This window comes from Podarcis filfolensis, assembly GCF_964270895.1.
Source record: "Podarcis filfolensis genome assembly, chromosome: W".
NCBI classification, from domain to species: domain Eukaryota; kingdom Metazoa; phylum Chordata; class Lepidosauria; order Squamata; family Lacertidae; genus Podarcis; species Podarcis filfolensis.
This window is the reverse complement of record NC_139619.1, coordinates 10356339-10382043: the sequence shown is the minus strand read 5'-3', so window position 1 is coordinate 10382043 and position 25705 is coordinate 10356339. Positions and strand designations below refer to the sequence as shown.

General features: G+C 48.1%; 1 protein-coding gene across 1 annotated transcript in view; it reads left to right on the top strand.

Moving 5' to 3' along the window:
• Positions 1–25705, top strand: part of LOC310753761 (inositol polyphosphate 5-phosphatase OCRL-like) — a gene marked incomplete at both ends in the record, with an annotated part of 531526 nt that overhangs the window by 481648 nt on the left and 24173 nt on the right. Inside the window, 2 exon segments of the mRNA XM_083595104.1 lie at positions 21486–21597; positions 21639–21741. Coding sequence (XP_083451230.1) covers positions 21486–21597; positions 21639–21741 — 215 coding nt within the window.

Genomic DNA, 25705 nt, shown 5'->3' with positions numbered 1-25705 from the left:
GTTAGGATGGTTACAGCCTTAAAGTGGGCTAGCCAACTAGATGTAGCCTGAAATGTAACACCCAGACATTTAAAAAAGGGGCACTGTTCAATCACATGTTCATCTAAAGACCATCTAAAGGTGTGGCGAGCTCTAGTAAACACCACAATTTTTGTTTTGTCATAGTTTATCTTTAGTGAGTTATGAGAGCAGTAGGCTGCGATCCCCTCCAGCATGCTGCGTAAGCCTCTTCGGGTGAGTGCCATTAAAGCCATGTCATCGGCGTATAGCAATATATTCAAACGTTTACCTTCAATGGCTGGAGCCGATGACTTGTATTTTGCCATGTACTGAACAATGTCGTTTATATAAAAGTTAAAAAGAAATGGGGCTAGGAGGCATCCCTGTTTGACCCCTTTCCCCAATGGCAGTGGGTCCGTAAGAGTTCCCAATGGCCCAGTTCTGATTTTGACTGTAGTATCTGTGTGTAACTCTCTGAGGATATGGTCAATTACACTTGCACCACGAGGGCCGATAAAAGAAAAGAAACCTCCTGACCTATCCATGTAGGTACCATGCAGGTTGTACAAATTATACTTAAAGGCAATCTCCAGTAATGTATTACCTGCCTTATTCAGGACCTTATCATCAGAACTCCAAGGAATAAACCAGTCCGCCTCTGGTAAAAACTGGGTTTTGGAGCCATACGAATTGATGTCGCTGCCTATCCTAGCATTAAAGTCACCTGCCAGCAGGATGTTCCAGTCAGGAAATTCTATTTTGGCCTTCTCCAAGCATGACTCCAAATCTTCCCAGATTTGTATTGTCTGAGAGGAAGTACACACGGGGGGAATATAAACGTTGAAACATAGAAAATCTCCTCCTGTGTTATTGGAGATAAGTAAAATCTGAAAATTGTTGCTCTTCATCCACTGCAGTTGTCGCACCCTGAACCCCTGCTCTATAGGGATAAAAGTGACCAAACCGCCGCTAGGTCGGCCACGGTTATTTAGTTTTTTCGCGGGGGTAGCAAAAGCCACATAGCCCTGTAAGTAAGGGAGATGAGAGTCTAGGCACCAGGTCTCTTGTAAACAAATAATCTGGAATTTTGAGAGGAAATCCAGAAAATCGGCATCGCCCTGCTTAGACAGCCAGCCCGCCACATTCCACGACAAGATGTGGAAATATGGTGATGAGGGGAACAAAGGTAGACTCCTCCGTTTGTTCTTTAGCATGATGGAATGAATGTTTTTGTAGAGGTGGAGTGAGCTGTTAAAATCATTTGTGGTAGGTGCTAACCTAGTAAGTTTTGTTTCCCTGGCACAGTGTCCCCTCGCTGTGTCTGTCTTTCAATCCTCCACCTGAATGTCATCTAAGGATCCTGAGGCGTCCACAAAGATTGCACCGTTCCTACTCATCGGCATGGCAAGATCTACCTGGTGTGTTGTTGTTTGAGGTATTAAGGGTTGTGTGGGAGAACCCACTTCTTCGGGGGACAGGAACCGACACTGCATCCAGTCATCGTTGGATAGGGGCTTTGTTGTGTTAGTAGCAAAGTTAAATTCCAAAGGAGCAGAAAAGCCTTGGGGGAGTAAGGATTATTTGATGGTTTGTAACCTAGCTATTAACGCATCCTGGGACTGATGAATCTGCTCAAGGGAGGCTAAAAAGAACTGCTCCTTTTCGTTTAAGATATCTTTTTTGGGTTTGTTGGAAGGGAGTAAAATTTTTTGGAGCTTAGCCTTCTGTTTGGAAATTTTGACTGCCTCCGGTTGGACTTGTTTGTAGTTTTCAGAAGCCATTTCCAATTCTGTGCGCAGACTAGTAGGCTTACGTGTTCCTAAGAGGGATGTTGGAACGCCGGACTCTTCGAATAGGCGGGTCACCAACAGGCCAGCCCTCTGGAGCCTGCCCCTCTTGTCCAAGATTTGTTTAGTTACCGACCAATCCTTAAAGGTCACCACAACTCTGTTTTGGGCCTTATCAAAAGGAAGAAATTTCACGCTGACAATGTTTTCTGCTGGAATAATGCCCCTGATGACTAAGTCAATTTTCTTAAGTATATAAATTCTCTGTTGTGCAGGTGTGGAAAGGCCTCCATGCTTGAAAAGAGGGAGGAGGACTAGTTTATGTTTAATTAAAATTAAGTTCTGGCTCTTTCGTACTCCCTTCTGGGGAGTTTCTTGCTTTGGATCTGGAGTTCTCTTTAGTTTTCCACTAGAGGGCAGCGATTGTTTTACTAGCCTTGGAGGGCTAGCCACCTGATGTTTATTTAAAATGTTTGGGCTTTGGCTCTTGTTTGGCGTTGTTGTGCTGGGGTTCTTTGTGCTTGAGTTCTCTAGAATCTTGAATAACTTTGAGAAATTCATTTTCCCAGACCGAGAGGGCAGCTTAGCCTTTCGACCCATTTTCACATTCTTCAGCTTCTTCTTGTGCATTGAACTCTTTCCCTTTAAGGAAGGTTTCCTAGTGGCCAATACTTTTCCTTGGACTAGTTTGGCTCTGCTTGTTTCCCTTTCTTTAATGTTGGGCTGGGTTTTATTTCCATTTGGCTTGTTGCTGGCTTCTTTGTGAAAGTGGCAGTCCTCTTTCCTCCTGATTAGTTCAATCAGGGAGGTGAGCAAACCCAAACATTCTGAAAGAAAGTTTTTAATTGGCCCCAGTTCTTTAATTAGCTGAGTTTGATGTTCTTCCAACAGATCTTTGTACAGCCCTGTCATTATGTAATTGTAGCTGCCCAGGTCTAGATGTCGAACTCTTGTGTCGTTCGGCCACTCCTCCACCTCAGTCGGGGCAGGAGACCCCCCCTTTCCTCTAAGCATAGATTGATGAGTAGATTCTTTTGACTTGATTTCTGGGTTTCCCAGTTGAGGCTCCTGTTCCGGTCGGGCCTTAAGGGCTGTATTTTCTAAAGTTGCCTGCTTTAACTCGGTTGCCAGGTCGACTCCTTTTCCTCCTCTTCCCTCTGCTTCTATGCCCCTTCCGAACGAAGTACGGTCGACAGACCATTCGTGCGGATGCAGGCTCTCTGTGTTTTTTATTTCCTCTACTTTTGGTTTAAAATAATATGAAATTTTTGCCTGCTTTTTCTTTGGGGCAGGGGGTTCAACAGCTTGTGCTTGAGCTAGAGGAATCCTCAGTTCTTTATAATTCTGTCTTGTAAGTACCATTTGAGTTATCTTCTCTAGCCGTGTGCTAGGGCCTTATTCAAAAGGAGCTCAGAGGTTATAGTTGGCCTCAAATAGCCTCAAAATAGCACTGAATGGCCTTGGAAAGTTTGAATGGCTTCCACGGGATTACAAAGGGCAGATAAAAAAAAAGCTCAGGAGAGGAGAGAGGGGAGGTTTAAAAATACCTCCTGGTAGCTCCCGGATTCTTTATCAGGCTAAGCTTTGATTTTTCTGAGTGTCTTTCTGTATTATTGTTATTATTCTGTAAAAAGCTCCTACTCACTCTGTTGAGGCTCACAGGAGACTTACTGCCGGCGCCATCTTCCAAGGTCTCAAGCAGTACAGGAAGTAAGAACGTGCAAAAAGGAGTACTACTTCTAGAATTCCCAACTCCTGACATAAAAAAGCACAAAGGTTGCCTTTTCTTGACCATCAATCACCTGCGCAAAGTCCCTACGCCACCCCCTATTGTGCTTCAATACAGCCCCATCGGTCAGGCCGGACACTGAGGTCCAGCGCTGAGGGTCTTCTGGTGGTTCCCTCATTGCGAGAAGTGAAGTTACAGGGAACCAGTCAGAGGGCTTCTCGGTAGTGGCGCCCGCCCTGTGGAACGCCCTCCCACCAGATGCCAAAGAAATAAACAAGTATATGACATTTAGAAGACATCTGAAGGCTGCCCTGTTTAGGGAAGCTTTTAATGACTGATGTTTTAATGTATTTTTAATCTTTTGCTGGAAGCCGCCCAGAGTGGCTAGGGAAACCCAGCCAGATGGGCCGGGTAGAAATAAATTTAAAAATATAATTATTAAATTATTATACACGTTAGAAACAGAATTTGAAGGGGCAGTCTTTTCTGGCATTGCCAAATGAAGCTGCTGACCCATTTCTAAGTCCTAAAATCCACAATTTCTCTGAATGCCTGAAAAACCCAGTGGTACAGGACCTCCTAGCATGCCATCTGCTGGGGAACATTTCCTAGCACTTGGCTGGGAGCTGCTGCAGCGCTATAGTCAGGAAAGGCTTTCTGTATATCGGTAAGTCCCAACAGTTGAATAGAAACCTTCAAAAACAATGTATGTATTTGTATCTCAGATGTATGTCCTGCCGCCCGCCTGCCGCCCGCCCTCTCCGTCCATGGCCGCACTAGGTTTACCTCATCGTGCAGACAGTGAAGCTCTGGATTGGCTGCAGGAACAGGTTATTGTATTGATCTTTATTACGGCCATTGGCCCATCACACGACAGTTTCCCATACCAACATAATGTACTTAAACCTCCAAATTTAAAACCGCCAAAAACTTACAAACAGCAGACAAGAACCAAAGCAAAATAAAAAACAAAGGACCAACATCATACATTACAATAAATTGTAACATAAATATCGCCCTCTGCTTATAAATTAGTAAAAGACATCCATGGTGATATCACCTAAATACAACCTAAAACATAGATCATAGTTTAAAGGGATTATCCGAGCTGCACAGGAGTCCGTTTCTCTTCTTTAGGGATAGGACGCTGATCAAGAATCTGGCAACCATGAGTGATCTTAGGGGGTCATCATCATTTAATAGATATCTCAGTTTGGCTTCATTCGTATCATCGGCAATTCCCTTTAGATATTGAGCGAGAAACTTGCTCCTGGCTATCTCAGATGTTTTAAGCTATTTCACATGTCCACCAAGCACGAGAAAATGTCCCTTCATCTTCTTGACATTTCCAACAAATATTTGGTATGTTTTCATGTATTCTAAATAACTTCTCGGGAGTTAGATACCAACAATACTTAAATATATATATATATTTAAAAGTCAATTTTAAGTCATAACTCAATTCTTATTTTAACTCTTTAGTCCACATATGTTACCACTATTCCAACTGTACAATATAACCAAAAAAAGAGAAAATCCTGCCTCTTTAATCATGCACTTTTTAATCTGTTCCTCTTCCATTTAGGATTTCAACAAAAGTTTGTACATTTTTGATATCACATGATGTGCACAATTGTATCTCAAAACCCGTCTTCCACTCTTCCATACCCCAAGTCTTCATTTCCAACTAGAATCTCTCAATCAATCAATCAATCATTTATTTGTATGTTGCCTTTCCAAATTTCAAACCATGTGCAAGGCAGCTTACAAAAAAAAATAAAATATTCCATAACTGCAAACATAACAAAACTAGTCGTAAACAATGAACAAAATATCAAAAAGTACACAACAAAATTGAAAAAAAAAATCCACATAAATAATAAGATTCCACGTAAATCATATAATCCAAACTAAAGAGATAAAAAATTAACATCAGCAACAGCAAACCCCCCCCCTCCCGGAAAAAGAACCCATAAACAACACCCCAACCCTCTTTTATTAAGTGTAAAAGAGAAACCCCTTGTTTAAATTTTACAATCTCCCCATTTCCACTTTAAGAACTCTCAATAGATTAACCATTTCTCTTTATCCGTCAGCCTTTTGTCTATAAAAAGTGTCTTCTGGTGAAACCCAAAATAGAGTCTTTGTGTATAAACTAACTTTATATCTATTTTCAGATTCTTAATACACCACGCACGTCTAATACAGTGGTTCTCAAGGTGCGCATTTACTCTGACTTGATCTACCACAAATATCCAAGCCATCTAACCCTGAAATCCTAACCTTCTAATTCCAAGTCTCTTCTTTCTCAATATCCCCATTCCGTTAACCGCACCAAGCAACAAGCTGTAAAATGCAAATTTAAAACGCAAGCTTTCCTTTGCATCTCGCAGAACTTTAAATGTAATTTGTGGGTTTTTTCACCTGTCCTCCAAACTTTGGTCTTTTTGCCATCCTTTAAATGGGAAATCAGTAGTCAAGCCATGCTTTTTGGTAAAACGTTCGTCTGGATCCCGGAAGTCCTACCTGAGATGGGAAGTTCCGCTAGTACCAGCCACTTCTCCTTCTGCAAGCAGCGCCACCCGAATTCCCCCCTGGGATGAGCCGCTAAACTGAGCCGCCGGAGAAAGATTGGGGCGGGCGGCAAGTGGGAGGAGGAAGTCGTGCGCTTCTGTCCCGTCAGAAAAGTGCTGGTCCTCCCTGGAGGCAGCCTGCTTGCAGACAAGGGGGCTGGGCTGCCTCAAAGCCCATCAAGGCCACAGGCTGCTAGCATGACTCATCCCGGCTTTCTCATCTGAGGGGAAAGGGTGCGCGATCTTAAATGCTGGCCTTGGCAACTTGGCTGAGCTACCTTGGGCCAGCTTAGCCTCCCTCACAGAGGGTTGTTCTGAAGATACACTCAGGAAAACACCCGAGGCATGAAGAAGAAGAACGAGGAGAGTCTGGAAAGGGGGGTGGGGAGCGCTCTCACCCCAGCCGCTCCAGGATGGGAAGTGCGTCCCAGGGGAAGGGGGATTCAGGCGGAGGAGGACGTCGGGGTGGGTGGGGGTTGCCAGGAGCAGCACGATGTCCCTCCAACCCCCGGCTTCCACTCTCCAGGCAGGCGCCCAACGTGGCCAGCTGGCACTCCAGCCTTGGCGTGCAGATCCCGGGTTCAGCCCCAGTTCCAGGTTCTGATATTGAGGGAGAAAACATCGCTCTGCACATTTCCCACATCATGCATACTTCTATGATGTCCCCACTTTCCCCCCTCTCGCAAAGCCCCAAAGCCTCCTACATTGTAAGCCTTCCTTAAAGGGGAATCATCAGAACCACCTGTGCTGCAGAGCTTCTGGCTGAAAGGCGACTCAGGAGATTTGCAATGACTGCTGCAATGCACCCCTAATGATTCAGATTGTATCATTATAGGCTTATTGTGTTTATTTGTTGTTGATATATTAAATTTGTATAATCTTAGAAGCAGTGTGGCTGTGAGTACCATGAAGGGAGCCTGCACTTTGTGATTTGCCAGGGCACTACTGCAGGTTAGGAAGGAGGAAGAGGCAAAGATCCTTTCCCCAGTAAAACATGTTTGCACCCAGGGTGTTTCCAGACTGTCAGTATTTTGTGGAAGGGATTCAGGTCCAGCCGAGAACTTCAGCTTTTCCAATGAGAATGGATTAAAGCACTCTGACCATTTTCTTAGTAGAGTCTAACCACTGTTGTAAGTTTTGGGTAAGCAAGACATGAACGCAAAACAAACAAGTGGTCGTCTCCTCCGGAGGAACCCCTGCACTGTAAATATATTGACAGCACACTTACAGGTCTTTGGCATTGGCACCCCAGAACTGTGAAGGTTGCCTCAACTGTTGAGCAACACAGCTAAGGAAGAAGGAGTGGAGTGTCTCCGGGGGGAGCATAGCTCCCATTCCCTTCCAAACACACAGACAGGACAGTGTGGTGGCACCCAGGGAATAGTTGCAGCAGCCGGATGGCTGGCTGAAACACACACCATTGCAATCTTTTTGCCTGGGATTCAATCTGAATCAGCCAGTTAGTGAACTTGGTGCTCATGTGCAACAAAGCCACTACAAAATTGCTCTTCCCTGCACACTTCCAGGTCCCTCCAGCTGGGCTTTTTGAGTGTGATGGGTTTTTCTCACTCCAGAGCAGTTTGTCTTTAAGCTGAAGGTCTCCAGGAAAGCAAGGGAGACTAAAAAAATTGCACTCTTGCTTTCCTGGAAGAAGATCAAAAGACTCCTCTGGACTAGAAGAAACATCTCATTAACAACTGCAGAAATGCCAAAGAACTTTGGATATCTGCTTGGGAGCTTTCTGATGCAGTATTAATTTAACAAGGAGCCAGGAGTGAAACCGAAAGTAGACTGACCAGCTAGCTGAATCCAATTATATTGCTATGGGGGGGGGAGGGGAAACCTCTAACATTTTACTTTTCAATACTTGTACTTCCAGGGTGAATTGAATGGGGGGGGGGGAGGAGAGGCAGAAAGAAGAGCTAACTTGTCCGTGGCTGGGGGCGCAATCTGGATGGTTCTGCCGGGGCGCAAGATCACCTAACTACTGCTCTGCGCCTCTGGACCAGGGGTGGATGGTGCTCATTGGGACTGGGAGGGTGGAAGGCAAGGAGGCCAACAGTAGGTGGTGCCAGAGCCAAGGAGTGGCTGAGCAAATGCGTTCTGTATCTGAGATGGAGTGGGAAGGGGCTGGCGGCCACCGCAGTCATCCCCTGTCTGCCCTCATGGACCGGCCAGAATCCACTGGGCAAATGCTCATCTTGCCAGAGTCTGGGTCTTCTGCTGTTGCTCTCTCAGAAACCGTGCCCAGGTGGGATGTTTCGTTTTTCGTAGCTGCTTCATCCCTGAGGAAGTTGGAGGTGACGCAACTCCTGCATCTCTGACGTGGGAAGGTTTGGGGGTATAACAAATTTCCCCCTTCTCCCTTGGCTCCCTGGAAAGAAGGCATCTTTACATTTTGAGCGCATTTCACAGGCCAGGAGCCAAGCACCCCTTCCGGAGGGGGAGAAGAGGCCCAGAAAAGATGAGCCCTTCTCAGCCCAAAGGCGTTCCCCTGAGATTCAGCTTCCGGGCTATGGCTAACCAGGCTAGGAGCAGGAATATTGGGAGCGGGAAGGAACTGATGTCATCTGCCAGAGCAGCTGGCTAATTGAAGGGAATGAGGTGATAACAAGGCTTTCAAATCTGAACTCTTGTTTGCGGCTGATTAGGATAGAGGGAGGTGGAGAACACGGGCAATCGGAAGCAGACTCTGGGTAGTTGGTTCCTTCTCTTTGTTCGGGTTCCTACGTCACACCAGCAGTTTAAATGGCAACACTCCTTTGCAAGATTGTCCGCCTTTTTAATTGTTTGTTATGGAAAATCAATAAAATGATAAGTTGCCCCTGCCGAAGGGTTGCATGACATCTAGCTGAAGACTTTTTGTGCTAAAAGTTGAAGCTATTCTGGGTTGTGTGTGTGTGTGTGTGTGTCCGTCCATGTGGCCGCTGTGTATTCAACATTCCACCCCTCCAAAGCATCCTAAGAACCTTAGTTTTCCTTTCACAGTGCTACGATTCCCAGCACCCTTAACAAACCATTGTTCCCAGGACTTTTTGGGTGTGGGTGGGAGGAGATGTGCGTTACGTGTGCGGTGTGCAGGCATCTCCAAGCACATGTATGTGGGGATTCAAGACTAACTCTTATGCTTTTCTTCCTTAGACCAGCTTGACGTTGAACGAGAGGTTCTCTGGGTTGAGGAACACACGCCATTTCACAGTGAAGCAGAACACGGGCCAAATGGTCACTCTGCCATTGCATTCGGTGAAATCAGACTGGATTTGCAAAGGAGCTTGCCCCTGAAGCCAGTTGGTTGCCTGCCTGTGGCTGGCTGGCGGCTTGGCACCGGCAAAACACAAAGAGACAGCCCCATGCAACCTCACACCCAAAGATTTCTGCCCATGCTTCAGACATGCAGCCCTAAGAGCAGCTCTGACTCCCACTCTAGGCCCCTCTGCCCCAGTCTTCCTCCTGATGTAGGCTACAGGATCTGGGAAGTCTGATCCAGCTTTGAGGTGTGGTTCCATATGGCCGTTAGTACTGTTCTGCTTTTGCCAGAGAGCCACCTGGTAAGGAAGATCTCCAAGCATGCTTCCTAGGGGGTCCTCTTTAATCCTCAGATGTGCCCACAAAGGCATGATCCAGCACCCTCATGCCACAGCTGCCTCTGGAGTGACCCTCCCTCCGGTAAGAGGCATGCCTCACAGCTGAGTGCCTGGTTGTTTGTGTAGGGCGAAGGCTGGGAATCTTGTGGGCTCCCAGATATTGCCAGATCCAATGGCCTTCTGCCTCAGCCAGCATGGCCGACGGTCAGGGGTGATGGAATCCAACAACATCTAGAGGGCCACACAATTCCCCATCCCTGGTCTAGTGAATTTGAGGTTCTTGGTTTCTCTCCCTCTGCCCCCTTTTGCCTGGAAAAGCACTTTGGCAGATTCCTTTGGAGGATTTGGGTGTGACAAGCTGTAGCAGCGCACTGAATAAAACAACTCTGAGAATCTGAAACACCGGGCTGTTTTCTTTTCTAATAAAAATATTCACTGTGCAGTTCACAGGCAGGAAACACAATGTTGATATTGTCCAGGAAATGGGTTTTCAGTTGGAGGGCATGGGTTGCGTGAGAGCATGTTGTGTGGGATAACCAGTCTCATATAACCAACATGCTTCAGTCTAATTAGTGCGTGAAGGGTTTAACACCATAGAGTAAGCTGCCCTGCCATCTTAGCCATGTCTCTTCCCCTTACCTTGGGAGTGAGTTCTGATCTATTCTGGTATTCACTTCTTCAGCGTTTAATGTACTGTAGGTTTTTCCTGATTTTATGGTTTTATCTTTCTGTAAACGGCTTTGATGTTTCTTACAATCTGGTGTGTATAAATTTTATGAAATAAATCAATAATTTTGAATAAATAAATAAATAAATAGGAAGATGTAAAACCATAACCTCCGAAATGAAAGCTACTGTGCCTCCAGACGGATGTTTTTGCCTGTAGGGGGGCCGTATTCTGCAATGTGCTATCGATGCAATAATAGTGCAGCTTTCTAATGGACTGTCCACGCAAACATCATTCTGCTTTCTCAGTTGCTCTGCAATGCTTTGCCAGGGTTCCCACATCATGGCCCCCTGGGGGTGCGCTCCTGTGTTGTAGCTCAGCAAAAGCAGGACAAAATTCCTCTAGTATGGCTCACAGTGAGGGCTGCTGAGAGTTGGGAGAGATCTCGGAGGCCAAAGAGTTTGCTTTTCTGCTCAGTACAGGGGATCTTGCCAGCTCTTCACCCCTGACTGGCCGAAGATGCCCATCTCTCATCCATGCAGCTCCACAGCGTGCCTGGATGATGACTCAGATGGAGCTGGACACACCATTCCTGAAGGATGCAATAATCTTGCAATTGTGGTGGACCAATTACATGTCATTTTGCTTTGCAAGTTGTTCTGTGATGCGTCACCTGTGCTACTATATTATTATCAGCCAGAGGGGCCCTCTTGAGCTATAAAGTGCAACTTAAGTGGGACAATTCCCCCCCATAACATTTAGATGGATTTAGGGGAGTGCAACTGGTTTGGTCACACTGGCGTGAAGCCTTGCGGGCCCCACAGGGGACACCGCAACTATGATGTTGAATAGACGTTGAGAGGCATGGGGCACTGAATTTTGGCATCGTACAGGGCTCCCCTGGAATTTGAGATGCCATGGTTCACCACTGAAGAACATTTGTGGTATGAAAAAGGTACCTGGTTTCAGCTGGAAGTTAGGGGGCACTGGTTGGAAGGGTTGGAGTATGTCTGTCCCGAAAGCTTTGCAGGCACGAACAGTACTGAATACAGTCTTGCAGATAACTGCCCTCCTACTGTCATGAATAGAAACAATCTGTTTTACAGAGGCTGTTTAGCTTGCTCTTTTTACCCCTTTACTAGACAGCATTTTTGTGCTGTTTTCAGAGTGGGGAATGCCCATTCCTTCATGGCCAGCATGGAAACACAGAAGGCTAGCCATTTAGGAGGTTTGCAAAGAGGACAAGGGTGTTACGGAGTAATCTTCTAGCAAACAAGCTTGGCACAGCAGATCTGAGAGGTGGTTTTCTGCTCCCGGAAAGCAGGCCTGGAAACCAGGTTGCCAGGTGAAGGAAGAAGGGAGAGATCAACCAACTCACTTGCCTTCAAAGAATTTCTGGTTGCCTGTGGCTACTGGGATAGTGCTTAAATATCAGGCTGGCTGACACATCTTAAAAAATACAAGGAAAAAGCTTTTTTTCTTTCATTAGCAAAGCTCCTTTGGGGCCCAGAATAGCTAAGCTGAGGAAGAAGTGGCTGGTATTACTTGTTTGTTCTTGGTCCTGATCTTGCCTGCCCTTGCACACTCCGGTTGTCTTTGCATATTTAACCAGCACGTCTGTTCCGATTGGAGTCCTATTCCTGCAGTTCCACATCCTTCTCTTTGGCACTTGGGCATTCGGTTCCAGGAGCTGGACCTGAGCACAGAGGCTTTCTTCTACTTGGACTCGACAAAGGAGCAAGAGTGGCTGACAGCTGTGGGAAAGGCTTTGCGTTCCAAATCCAAGTACAAGAAAGTAAGTCCAACCCCACCCATTTCTTCAGCAGCCAGACAGCTGTCAGGAGCTGGAGTGAGGAGGAGGAGGTCAGCAAGAAAAAACACCTGGTGTCAGTGATGTTTTATTCAAAAGAAGCCAACATTCTTTATTCAAAGAAACCCAAACCATGCAGGCCTCGTGATCACAGAAACCTTTCCCAACAGGTCTTGCCCCAGTGAGGTAGTTGTGAAGGCTGAAGGTTGCTACCCTCCCACCACTCTCTGAAGTCTCCTCCTCCCCCTGGTCCTTCCCAAGCAACCTGAGACTCTGACACCTTGCCTGTCTTTGCTCCCTCCTCTTAATTTCTCTGTGTTCTGGGAGACCAGCAGGGAGGGGAGCTGATCACAGCAGGGTGGGGAGACCCCCTGGCTTCTTCAGCAGCCTGCCTGATCTCTGCCTCTTGACCCCCGCCTCCAGCCTCCACTTCTGCCTCGGATTCTGGACTACTGTTTGCCACAGAATCTTCCTGCCCTCCTGCCTCTTCAGTTTCCAACACCTCCTCTTGCTCACAGTCTGCTCCCTCTTCTCCCTCGGATGACCCCCCACCAGTTCCCTGGCTCTGAGCCTTCTTCCCTTGGGGGATCCCCAGTTGGTGCCACCTGCCACTCCTATCTGCATCCAGCCGGCCCAGGACAGCAAGCAATGAACAGAGCTGGTAGACATCCCAGTACCTTGCATCTTCTAGGTGCAGCTGGTGCTCATCTTTGTCAGAAAGGACCAGCTCAGCCGCATCAAGGAAGTGATGAGGGAGACAGTGGGCACAGGCATCATGGGGAAGATGGGGAGTAGACCCTGACAGCAGAATTCCCTACGTCGATCTTTCTGTTTGTCTATCTGTTTTTCTAATCTCTGCCAACCAGTTTCCCCCTCTTTCCTGCTTGCTCACTAACAGCCATCTTTGCTCCGCCCCTGCAGGGTAACAAGGGGTGCGTGGCCGTGAGGCTTGTCTGCAACAATACCAGCTTCTGCATCATCAATTCCCACCTTGCTGCCCACGTGGAAGACTTTGGGCGCCGAAACGAGGATTACAAAGATATCTGTGCCCAGATGAGCTTCCTGCCCCCTGACCAGGGTCTGCCGCAGCTGACAATCATGAAACACGAGTGCGTTTCGAGGGCTTGGAGGGAGAGAGCCTTGGCTGATGTAACTTGTTGGTCTCCGCTATCTGGAGAAGCAAATTGAGTCATGTTTCTGTAACTTTCCTGCCTGTGTGTAGCTCAGGGTAGGCAGCATTTGTTCTTGTTTAGTCGTTTAGTCGTGTCCGCCTCTTCGTGACCCCCTGGACCAGAGCACGCCAGGCCCTCCTGTCTTCCACTGCCTCCCGCAGTTTGGTCAAACTCATGCTGGTAGCTTCGAGAACACTGTCCCACCATCTCGTCCTCTGTCGTCGCCTTCTCCTTGTGCCCTCCATCTTTCCCAACATCAGAGTCTTTTCCAGGGAGTCTTCTCTTCTCATGAGGTGGCCAAAGTCTTGGAGCCTCAGCTTCACGATCTGTCCTTCCAGTGAGCACTCAGGGCTGATTTCCTTCAGAATGGATAGGTTTGATCTTCTTGCAGTCCATGGGACTCTCAAGAGTCTCCTCCAGCACCAGAATTCAAAAGCATCAATTCTTCGGTGAACAGCCTTCTTTATGGCAGGCAGCATAGTGCTCTCCAAATGTTGATAGACCAAAATTCCCATAATTGCTAAGAATTGGCCTTGCTGACTGGGGCTCATGAGAGTTCCACTTCAGCAACACCAGGAGGGTGCAGTGTCGGCGATCCCTGCTGCTGCAGCTGCACCACTAAGGTTTCTACTAGAGCAGCCAGTAGAGAGCAAGATAAACTGAGTGGCAGAGATGTATTAGATTAGATTATAGCAAATGTGGGCAACTTCTCCAGTGATCGGGGTGGGAGTTGCAGTTTGTTAAGGGCAGTAACGTGAAAGCAGAGCGGCCATTTTGCATGGAGAAGGTTCCCGGCTCAGTCACCAGTGTGTGCAGATAGGGCTGGGCATGATCTCTGCCTGAAAGCTGCTGCCAGTCCATGTAGTCCGTCCTGAGCTTGATGGGTCAATGGTCTGCCTCAATATAAGGTAGCTTCCTATGTTCCTGTGTACTACAGCAGGGTTTGGAGGGCCACAAGCGCCCTGCCCATGAATTAACGTACCAGGGGAAATTCTAAAAGTCTTTGCTGAAAGGACATCAAAGCAGGGGCCAGGTGAACCTCTTTGGGAGATTATTCTGAAAGGTCAGGTGCCATGACTGAAAAGGCCCTGCCATACTTGAAAGAGCAGGAGTTCCCTGGGAAAGGGCTGCCCCTGCTAAAGATTCTAGTCAGTGGAGAGGCAGTGCAAACATAAGTGGGCCTTCTTTTGGTACCCTTTTCCCAAACCTTGAAACACTTGAAAGGCCAAATGGGATGCTCTGAATTGGGCCTGGAAGCAGTTCAAGAGCCAGTCTAGTTCACAGAGCACTAGCCTAATATGATCATACTGCCCAATCCTAGTTATCAGTCTTACTACATATTGCAGGAAGTGGCAGCAGGCTGCCCCCCGCCCCCCGACCCCGTGAGCTAGCCTGTAGCTGTGGTTGCTTTGCTTTTTTCCAGCATTGTCATCTGATCACTAAAAATCAGTTTCAGAGACTTCTGACCTACGACCAGGTGAGAGACATCTTTGTGTTATATGTGGTGGTTTAGGATTTTGCCCTGTTTATTTCCTTTGTCTGGGATACCCCAGCCTAGGCTAGAGAAACCACTTTCAGGCAGTTAGGAGCAAAGTGTAGCTATAACATAGGATGACTGCGACTTCTACAAATGCTTTTTAAGGTTGCAGGTTTGTGCAACCTGAATTAGAAGCAAGTCCCAATTAAGTTGGAGGGTTGCCTTGGAATAAGTAGGACTGCTCTGCAGTTTCCCAGTTAGAGGGCTTTCCTAGCTCAGCACACGCTCCAGATGTTGTTGGACTCCCATCAGCCCCAGCATAGCTGCTGTCCAGCAATATCTAAAGGTCTAAGGTTTCCTGCTCTAGGTTTTGCATCTGTCTGGAAAATCTGCGTTGCTCACATGCTCTTATCAGCAGAGACTTCCATTAAGTCCAATTAAATTGCTGGTGCTTTTTGTTTTACATTTTTCTCTCCAAGGTTTGTGTGTTCATCATGTTGAGGACCTTTCTCCCACTTGGCATAAGGATCATTGGTATTTTGTGTTGAAACAGAGGCCTGATTGCTGCACCTTACGGTGGATTTAAACTCTGTGAGCGTAGTCATGCCTTAGCTCTTTGAGAAGGATGCTGCAAGGAAGGCAAGGGGGGGGGCAGCCTCAGACTTCCAACATATGCAAAACCATCATAAAACATTAAAAACTTCCCTAAAGGTTGTATAGTTACTTATCTCCGTGACACCTTTTGGCATCGCAGGGAACCAGTGAGAGCAGTCCGTCAAAAAATTACTTTTTTAAAACAATGCGTATTTTTATGTTGTGCAGGCACAAAAATATCTTGGGGAACATATAGAACTAGCCAAACTTTTAAAAACTCAATGAAATGTAAACTAAAAAAGAAAGTTACATTGGGGGCGCAAAAATCCTTTAGGAGACAAATAAATGCTTTCCCTTTTTATATTCTTTTGTTAGGATCACTTTCTCTTACCCCCCAGTATCCTGTCACCATCTTCTGTGCAGCTGCTGCTTTGGAGGACTAGAGAGGAAAGTGGGGTGGGGGTGGGAACTGAGTCGCTTCTTTTCCTAATTCTTGAAGTTAAGGTTTCCCCCATACACCTGTGAGAACAGGATGCTGTACTAGATGGGCCATTGGCCTGATCCAGCAGCCTCCTATTGTGTCCTTCTGTTGAATTCTTCACCGTCTTAACTTTTAATTTACAGACAAGCCAACTTGGCTGTGCCAAAGAATGTATCTACCTGACCTCCTCCCATTTTAGGTGAGACGGTGGACATTTCCCTGGATGTGTACATCAGCAAGGAAGAGAAGATTGAGGCTATCTTTGTCCTTCACCTTGACCGTGGCAAGGACTATTTCCTCACCATCAGTGGGAGCCAGTGGCGTAGGGTGGGTTGTCAGCACCCGGGGCAAGGCAAGTAATTTGCGCCCCCTAACCCATGGATTTGCGCCCCCAACCCATGGATTTGCGCCCCCTATCCTGTGGATTTGCCCTAACCCCCAGATGTTGCGCCCGGTGCGGCCGGCCCCCCCTGCACCCCCCACGCTACGCCACTGGTGGGAGCTACCTACCAAGCTGCTTCGGGACCTCCTTGGAAGCCTTGTGCTGGATGTCTACCCTTCCCACTCTGCTTGCCTGCTTGAAAAACAGCTGCTCTTCCACTCAGAAATGTGGGGGCTGGGGGTCCTCCGCTGCATTCAGCTTCAGCTTCTGTAGCTGTGCATCCGCTTCCTGTGTGCTGCTCATGCCCTTTGTTTGCCTTGACTGAGTCATCCCAGGTTCTGGTCATCCCACCTGCCCTTTCGCAGGGCCACTGAACCGTGTGCATTTCCCTGCCATCTGCCCAGATACTGTTCAGCCAACGGGCTGTTTCTTTCTCTTCTCAGGGCCTGTGCCATTAACACCCTTGGTTGTCTTTTGCTCTTGCCTTCCTCCTCTGATCTCAGGGAGAAGACAGCTTCCTAGAAAAGGTAACAGTTGGTTTGCTATCCTCTAGATGTTCTTGTAGCGGACTCAAATCAGGTACAGGCAACGCCCCGTTTACACGGGGGTTGCGTTCCGAGGTACCGTGCGTTTAAATGAAATTGTGTATATTGGGGACAGCATTGGAAAAGCCTGCAAACACCCTCTAAACGTCCGGAAACCCTTTTGAAAGGCCTTTTGAAAACCAGCAGCACTTGCCAGCCTCCCTGCAAAACTCCTTGCTCCAACTCTCCACAGGCCTGAAAGGTCAGTGCCAAAGCTCCTGGGAGGGAGTCGAGATGCTGTTTCCATGCCACTTTGCCGCTTTTGTGCTCTTGGGGGGGACATTTTTGCCCCTTCAAGTGCCCCTTCCAGCTTTGCGGCAGTGTGCATGTGCCTCGAAGGCACGTAAATGGAGTTGCCCTTGTCAACGATCAGCAGCTGCTCCATGCAGTGGCAGCTGGTCCTTTAGGGCAAACCAGGCACTACCCCACCAACCTGACTTTCCTCTCAGGCAACCCGCACCTGCCTGCCTTCTGATTCAAATCCAGTCCAGGTGGTGGCTCTAGCTCTCTGCTTTGGTCTCTTCCCTAGTCTCAACGTGGCCCTTGTAGAACTCGGCAGAGGAGAACGGAGACAAAACCAGAATTTGCCATCACTGCTTGTCACTGATTTTGCGCTGCTTGACTCTGGGTCCGCTTGCGATTGGCAGCCCGGGAGGCAGAAAGCCCAGTCTCATGATGCAGGCGCCAGCCCCCTCTGGCCCCAAGAGCCAGTTTTCTCCTTGTCTCTGTGCTCAGCAACTGCTGCACAGACTATGCCACTCTGGCTTACTCTTACCACCTGAGCACTGGCATTTGGGAAGCGGTAGTGGCTGCTTTGGGGTGGCTCAGGGAAATGTCACTCCTCTCGAAATCAGATAGACTTGGGTGTATTATCCTAGCCACAAGGAGACAGTGGTGACTGTCAATTTGGACAGCTGTAGACATTTAGAATCATGGAGGATATGTTTATCAGTGGCTACCGGTCAGGGCTATTTCTTGCCACTATTATCACAAACCACATGCTTTTGATTACCAGTTTCTGGGGAACATTATGGACAAAGTGCTATTGTCCCCGTGTCCCTATGGACTCCCAAGGGCATGTGGTTGGCCATTGTGGGAACAAAATGCATTGCTCCCCCCTCCTCTCTTTCTCTTTCTCTTGAATGTGGTAGCTTGAGATAGAACTAACCACCCTGAACATTTCTGGAGAGGAAGATGGGAAGGAGGCCGGAGGCATGGTTCACCAGCTGCTGTGTGCTGCATTGCCCATACAAAGTCGTGGGCTGGGGCTCCAGCTGTTGCTCAGTTTCTACCACTGCCTCTGCAACGTGCTCTAGACAAGGGGTGGTGAACATGTGACCCCATCATCTCATCCTGCTGGCTGGGGCTGCAGCCCATCAACCTATGAAGGCCCATCCATGTTCTGTTGCTGTTTTTGTTACTTATTTCCTGCCCTTCACCCTAAGGTCCCAGGGCAGGTTCCAACAATTTAAATAAAATGTTAGAAGAAGAGAAGTTTGGATTTGATATCCCGCTTTATCACTACCCGAAGGAGTCTCAAAGCGGCTAACATTCTCCTTTACCTTCCTCCCCAACAAACACTCTGTGAGGCGAGTGGGGCTGAGAGACTTCAGAGAAGTGTGACTGGCCCAAGGTCACCCAGCAGCTGCATGTGGAGGAGCAGAGACGCGAACCCGGTTCCCCAGATTACGAGTCTATCGCTCTTAACCACTACACCACATTGGCTCTCTAGCCAAACCCCATGTCCACAGCTGCATATTTAGTAAGCTTTTGGGTGAACTGCACATCCGGAGTGGGAGGATTACTAGCTGCATATTAATAGGGGGAGGGGGGAGCTTGGATTTGGGGTGCAAGCAATTTGTTTTTTGTTTCCCCACTCGAGATGCTTGCTGTGGCTAGGGCCGGGCGATATGTCAATATAGATATATTTTCAAATCAGCTTGAAGTCTAGATAGTGAGACTGGTTTCATAATTTCTGACCTGGCAATATATTGCGAATCATGATGTGTGTGTGTACTATGCAAAAAACACCATGTGGGGGGAAACTGTGAAGCCAGACAATGCCTCTACATAGCTCCATCTTATTTCAGACATTGTGATATATTGGTGTATTGCAATGTTTAGCTAGTGATATATCACCGTGTTGAAAGCCAGCTATTGCCCAGCCCTAGTTGTGGCCTCAGAGGGCAAGACTTGTCCACCCAGCTGGAGCAAGGAAAGAATGCATACAGGCACACATTCTGTCAGGCTCTCACGCCAGTCCCCCTTGTCATTGGACCTCCAGGAGAAGCAGTTTCTGGATATCGTACCCCAGGATGGTGATGACTCCACTGAGCGGCCAAGGAGATCTGGCTTTTGGTGGACCACCTCTTCAAGAATGCCTGCCACCAGGTGAGCTGAGGGGGACGGTACCATTGAAAGGATGGGTGTGGGCTGGAATCCAGTACCAGTTTTGGGGTGTGCAGGTTCCAAACGTCCCAATTGATTTATATCTTAGCTACCGACTCGCTCTTACAAGCTCCTGCTGTGAGTATAGTGGCACCTTGGTGGAGCGGCAGCGGGTGGGACATCCAGCATATACTATTCCTTAGAGCGGCTCAGAAGAACCCAAGTGTTCCCAACCATTGTCTGTCTATCCCTAGCAAAGCGGCTCTCTGAGACTGGCCACTAGAAGAAGCGGGGAATGATTTCACTCTCCCATTGCCCCAAATCAGGAGAAGGGTAGTAGGAATGCTACTGTGGAAAGCAGGCGGGATACAATTCTCAGCCCTTGTGCCAGCTCTCTTGGTGATGGGCTTCTCTCCATTGTGGCATTCCTCGACCTCACATTATGCACCCCAGGGCTGGATTGTTCTTCATGCTATCCAGGATGTACCTCATCCCTTCCGAATGCATGGGTGATACTCTGCTTCAGGAGGACCTCTTCCAGACCCCGGGCACGCAGGACGAGCTGCAGGAGAGAATTGAGTGCCTGGACACCAGCATTCCCGAGACGATCCGTATCCTCTTTGGGGGACATTGTTGGGGAGCAGGGCTGCTTGGTGGTTTTCTTTCGCTCTTGGCTTGAGTGGACCTCACTTTTATATACCTGGTGGCTTAGGTTCCTAGGCCAGCCCATCCTTAAGGCTCTGAGACACAGCAAACTGAAATGCCCACAGTCAAGTCCAGTCATGCATCCAAACAGCTTCACAGCTTTAACCCCCATTTGAAAACATCAGCCTGGCTAGATAGAGCAGAGGTGGGGAACCTTGACAGGCCCGCAGGCCCCACATCTAGCATCATACGTGGTGTCAGGTGTGGAGACAGGTAAAGACATGGCTGCAAAGGAGCTTCAAGGGTGCGTTCAATTGTTCTTTGGCAAGCAGGGTTTCTTGACCGCACTTTTGGAGTTGACCACTAGTATTTGTTGTTTGGATTGAAACCATGCCTGCAGAAGGACATTTCCTCGGCAGATCAGCTTTGCAGGCAGCTTCGTCAAGAGGGGAGGTGTGGGATAATTACAGTGGGATGGCTCAGCTGGTAGAGCGTGACACTCTTAATCTCAGGGCTGTGGGTTCAAGGTCCACCTTGCGCCAAAGGGGGGAACTTGCAAGGTGGGCCCAGATGTATAAGGACCAAGCTTCTTGCTTTGGACCAGCCTGGGAAGGAGGCAGGCTGCAGGTAACAGGACAGAACACTTCCCTTGCCAGGCTGTCAATAGCTGGCAGTGACCACTCGGTGGCCGAAGCTCTGCTCATCTTCCTGGACGCAGTGCCAGAACCAGTCCTTTGCTATGAACTGTATCAGCGCTGCCTTGAGTGCTCACATGACAGCCACCTCTGTCGCCAGGTCGGCCCCAGAGCCCCATCTCTTCCTGGCTGGTCTGTGGTGTGTACAGAAGCATAGAATCAGAAGGGATTTCCAAAGTCATCTAGTCCAAATGTTGCCGCGAGTAACAGGAAATCCACTAAAACATCCCTGAAAGCCAGTAAACCGGCACACTGGCAGGAGGGCTAGTCTGGTCTGGGAAGCCTTGTTAACTGCAGAGGTTGCTGATGTCTCCTTTGATAACCATCCCTCTCGGTTGTGGAGGGGGGTGGGGTGCGCACATGTTGCCTTTTTGCTTTCTGACCAGGACTTGTAACAATAGCCCACCTGTTTCAGTGAACCTCGCTTGAATTTCCAACCCAGGAAGCGGCCATATACTGGGCCATCTAGCTCAGTATTGTCGAAATTGACAAGCAGTGGCTCTCCAGGATTTCAGACAAGGGATGTTCCCTACCCTCCTGGGAGATGCTGGGGGTGGAGCCTGAGACTTTCTGCATGAAAAGCAGGTGGTTTACTGCAGAGCTATGGCCCTTCCCCCAAGATATCTCAGTTGGTAGAGCATAAGACTCTTCATCTCAGTGTCCTGAGTTCGAGTCCCACCTTAGGCATTGCAGGGGGTTCGATTAGTTAACCCTTGTGGTCCCTTCCGACTCTCCAGTTGTATTGTTCCCCAAAGTTCCCAGCAGAGTTCTAGTCCGGTTACCATTTTAAACATTCTTTTTTTTTTATGCCAGGTCTAAACCTGCAAACATAACAAGTACACCGTGCTAGTGATCCATGCCCCTCCTCTAGCAAAGCTCTGCACTGAAACTCCAAACCGCCCCTCCCTGTCTTGCAGGTGATCTGCCAGTTGCCGCGGTCGCACCAGAACGTGTTCCGCTTCGTGGTGGCTTTCCTGCGGGAGCTGCTGAAATACTCTGAGAGCAACAACGTCAGTGGCAACATGCTAGGTAAGGCCTCCCTTCATGCAAATGTTTTCGCTTCCCTGCAGCCACCCTCTTCGCCAGCCTCCTGCTACGGCCTCTGCCCAACGTTCTACCGAGTGCCATCGGCTTCCTCCTGGGCTTCCTGCTGGGGGCGGATGACTCCGAAAGGTGCCAAGCGTGACTGGAGACGAAGTTGGGAGGGAAGAGGCAAGGCCCAGCCTCTGTTCTCTGGTGCCTGCCCTTCCCCTTGTGCCATCTTGCCATGTGCCAGCTCCCTTCCCTGTGCTTCGCCCTTTCCACCTTTTCCTCTTGACTCCTGACACGGTTGCACACTTGGCTTTCCACATGGTTCCAGGGCATTGGCAGCAGGTTCAGGGTGCTTGGGGAGGGACCCTGTTGGAGGACAGTCATTCCCCTGCCCATCCTACTACCACCACTGCTGCTCTCAGTCCCTGCGCAGTAGTCCACGCTCTCCCCTTCTGCTGCAGCTGAGCATGTGCTACTCTTGGTGGGTACCAGGCATAAGGATTCCTGGCCTGTCCTGGGATTGCAGGACCTCTTTCTCTGTCCCCCCAGCCTTGATGCTCATCAAGAAGGGGCAGGGCAGCCACTGTGGCCCACGTATGCCTTAGCCTGCTCTCTATAGTTCAGCTATCTGTCCCCATTCTGCCAAGTAGAGTTCTAGGGTGTTCATTCTTCATGAGACACTAAGCACTGCCTAAAGGGACCAGGGAGGAGGAGGGGGCGCAGGCTGGGCAGCAGGAGGGGAGCTGAGGCAGTGGGTACAGCTGGGTTGGGTTGGGCTCCCCACCCGACCCCAAGTTCTGCAACTTTGTCTTTCTGCTTTTGTGTCCTGGGTTCCTGTACTTGGTGCACACACACTCTTAATTTATTGGGAAGCGGTTGTTTCAAAATGAAAGATCCGTTGTGCAGAGATTGTTCTGGTGTTTGGAGGGGAGCTACACTTGCCTTGGCTGGTTTCGCCACTGCTCTGAAACTCAGCCAGACTTTCCAAATGTAGCCGCCTTGGGCCCTCGCAGCACACATGAGGGAGAGGCTGTGGAGAGGGGGTGCTGCATGGGGCATCAGGTCGTGCAGATACCATGGAATCTGACTTCGCTCTTCACAACAAGGCTTGCAGGTGCAGAAAGAGGGCTACATTGCTTCCCCAAGGTGTTTCTCAATTGCTCTCCTTCCTCATACTGCTTGCAGCTTGCAAGTTTCAGCCCAGCAGCAGCTGGCTGCGAATTATTGCATAGACTCTTGAGGGGAGGTCTGCCCTCCCCTCTCCCCATTAAGCTTTGTCTCCAGGGCTCAGTGGTAGGAGGGAGAACAGAGGCAGAAAAAGAACTGGGCTTGGCTTGAGGGGGTTATGAGAGCATATGTGCACCTGGTGCCAAGGGATAAGGCTGCAGAACTGAGCAGAGCACACTTAAGAGCAGGAGGAGCTGAGCCCTGCTCCCGCCACCACCACCAACAGCAACTCCTAGATGTCCACTTGTTCTTCTCAAGGAAGTCCCCAAAATGACCAAAGGAGTCTGGAGCTCTGAGAGCAGCTATGGAGACTGCAGAGTCTGGATGGGAGCTCTTTTATTATTTATTTTCATTTGAAGTGGGATGGAGTGGAGGCTAGATGGATCACTTTGAGGGGGGGAAGCAGGCGGAGAGCAGTGGAACAGGATTGGGAACTTCCCCCTTCCCCACTGAAATAATCCAACTGGGCACCCTAGGAATTGGCAGGGCTAACCTGCGCATGAGGCGTTGCAAGGCCATTGGCTCAAGGGGGGGCAGATCAAGGTCCATAGAGCACCATGCTTGCAGCCATGCCACTATTGTGACCACGGTCAGGCCCTTGTGAGGGTTTTGCCAACACAACCTGCTCCTCTCCAGCCTCCTTTCCTAAAGGAGAAGCAGAGGCAAGGCTCAGGGTGTTTCTAGTCTTCCGGGTTGGCGCCTCCGGCAATGGCGGAGCTCCTCCGATCGGGAGGAACTTGCTCCGTGGAAGGCAGGGTCTGATCGCCACGGCGAAGACGGAGACCCTCTGAAATCACATGCGGGAGAAGCTTGTGAACTTGGGATTCGGCTGGCACCTTCAGCGCCTCCCCTACTCGCGGGGAAACCCTGTTTTGGGGATCCGGAGCGATGTGGGGTGAGTGGCGCGGTGCTTCGAATTGACTGCTTCTTTCATGGAGTGAAGCCGCATTGCTGTTGCCGGAGAGCGCTGACTTTTTCCTGTGGACAATTGGATTTTAAACAACTACCCGTGAGTAGAACGGAAAATTGGATCTTTAAATATCTTAATTTGGCATCGAAACGGGGAAGGTCTTAAACAGGAAGTCCGCCTTCCCCTTTTTTAAATAGATTGAAGCAAAGACGTTATAAGCTAAAGTCTTTGAAAGCTTTTGGCAAAGGATTAAATTTCCATCGGTTAAAACTACAAAACCCCCCTTGGAAGCAGGAGAAGAGGGGGGAAATTTTGGACTTAGCGAGCCTGCAGAAGAGAGTGAAAAACCAAATTACCACTGCTCCAAACCTGGAAAAGGGCTGCCAGAAAGAGTGAAGTTTTGGGAGAGTCCATTGACTGCGAACAGAACATTTTTGACAGCTAGTTATATAAGAGAAAGATACTGTTTCCATTGTCCTCTTCTCCGTTTAAAAAGGAGGGAAAGTAACTGGAAATTGAAACTATTTTTATGGCTTGAATTGTGTTCGAAAGGATTGATACAAGTGGAGACTGTTTCCCTCTAGAGGGAGTCTTTGAAACTGTCACAGGAGTGCAATTGGGGAATCACCAGCTGCAAGATAAGTAATTGTGAGAACCAGAGATTGACCTTGGACCATTCAAAATGTTGACAGGAGAAGCCATTGTGATGGTATTATGTAAGATAAGCTACTCACTGGAACAGCTTGATAAGAAGACGGATGACATGTCTTTTAAAATTGACAACTTGGATCAAAAAGTGACTAATTGGAGACAAAAAGTGAGCACCAATACAGAAATAATTCAGGACTTGGTACAAGAATCTACTTTGGCAGGACAAATTGTGGAGGAGAAAGAGAAAGCTGTGGTTGTTGAGCCTAAAGGAATACAAGCGGGATCCTCAGTCTTACAGAAGCAAATTGAGGATTACAAGTCGAGGCCTTCTATGATTGAATTAAGAAAAAGCCAGACTTTGAGGATTGGATCCCGGCTTGGACGGAAGAAGGAAAGTTGGAAAGATCTCTCTCTGCAGGGATTAACTGACTTTTGGGACATGGACTTGGGTCTGGAGGAGATTGGAGTTCTGGGGGCCTTTGGATTTGGAGGAATTTTGAAACATGTCATAGACCTCAGCTTCAACTATGGAAATTTGGCTGACCTGTGCGGAAGGAATAAAAGCATTGTTAGGTTGGAGTCTTCCCGAGATCTGCTCTTTGGCATTAAAGAATATGAAGAAGACCTGCAGAAGGGACCTGGAAAAGAGTTAAGAGCCTCGGACATAAGATCTCCAGGTTGATGGACTATATGGAATTGACGGAAAGGACTGGCAGAATCCAAAACCAGGGAGAGGAGATGGTGGAAGAAGATTAGAGAATTTAAAGTTTATATATAGAAATACTGTAAAATTAATGAATGATAGAAAAATGGTGGAAAGAAATTTTATGGCCTTAGCAGAAATGTTATAAGGAGTTAAGCATATATAAGTATTTTAGTTTTAATGATAAAAAATATGTTAAGATATTTATAATATGACAGAAAATAGAGAAAGATGGAAAGGATTTGCTGAAACAATTAATAGAAGTGGAATACAAAAAGGGAGGTGAGAGGAAGTCGAGGAAACAAGGGAATGAAAGGTAGAGTAAGGAAAAGGTGTGATGTATGTTTTTAAATGATTATTGTTTTGTTTTGTTTAGGGTTAAGGTGGGTTAGGGTTTTGTTTAGTTTAGTTTAATGTGTTTAGGTTGTGTTTTGTATTGCTTATATATTGTATTGTATTGTTTCTTTTCTAATTTTTGTTTTTTCTCTCTTGTCTTTTTTCTTTTTCTTTTCCTTTTCTGTAATCTTTAAAAGTAATAAATATTATTTTTATTTAAAAAAAAAGGCTCAGGGTGTTTCTGCCTCAAGCAAAAACATCCTCAGCTGGTCCTGGCA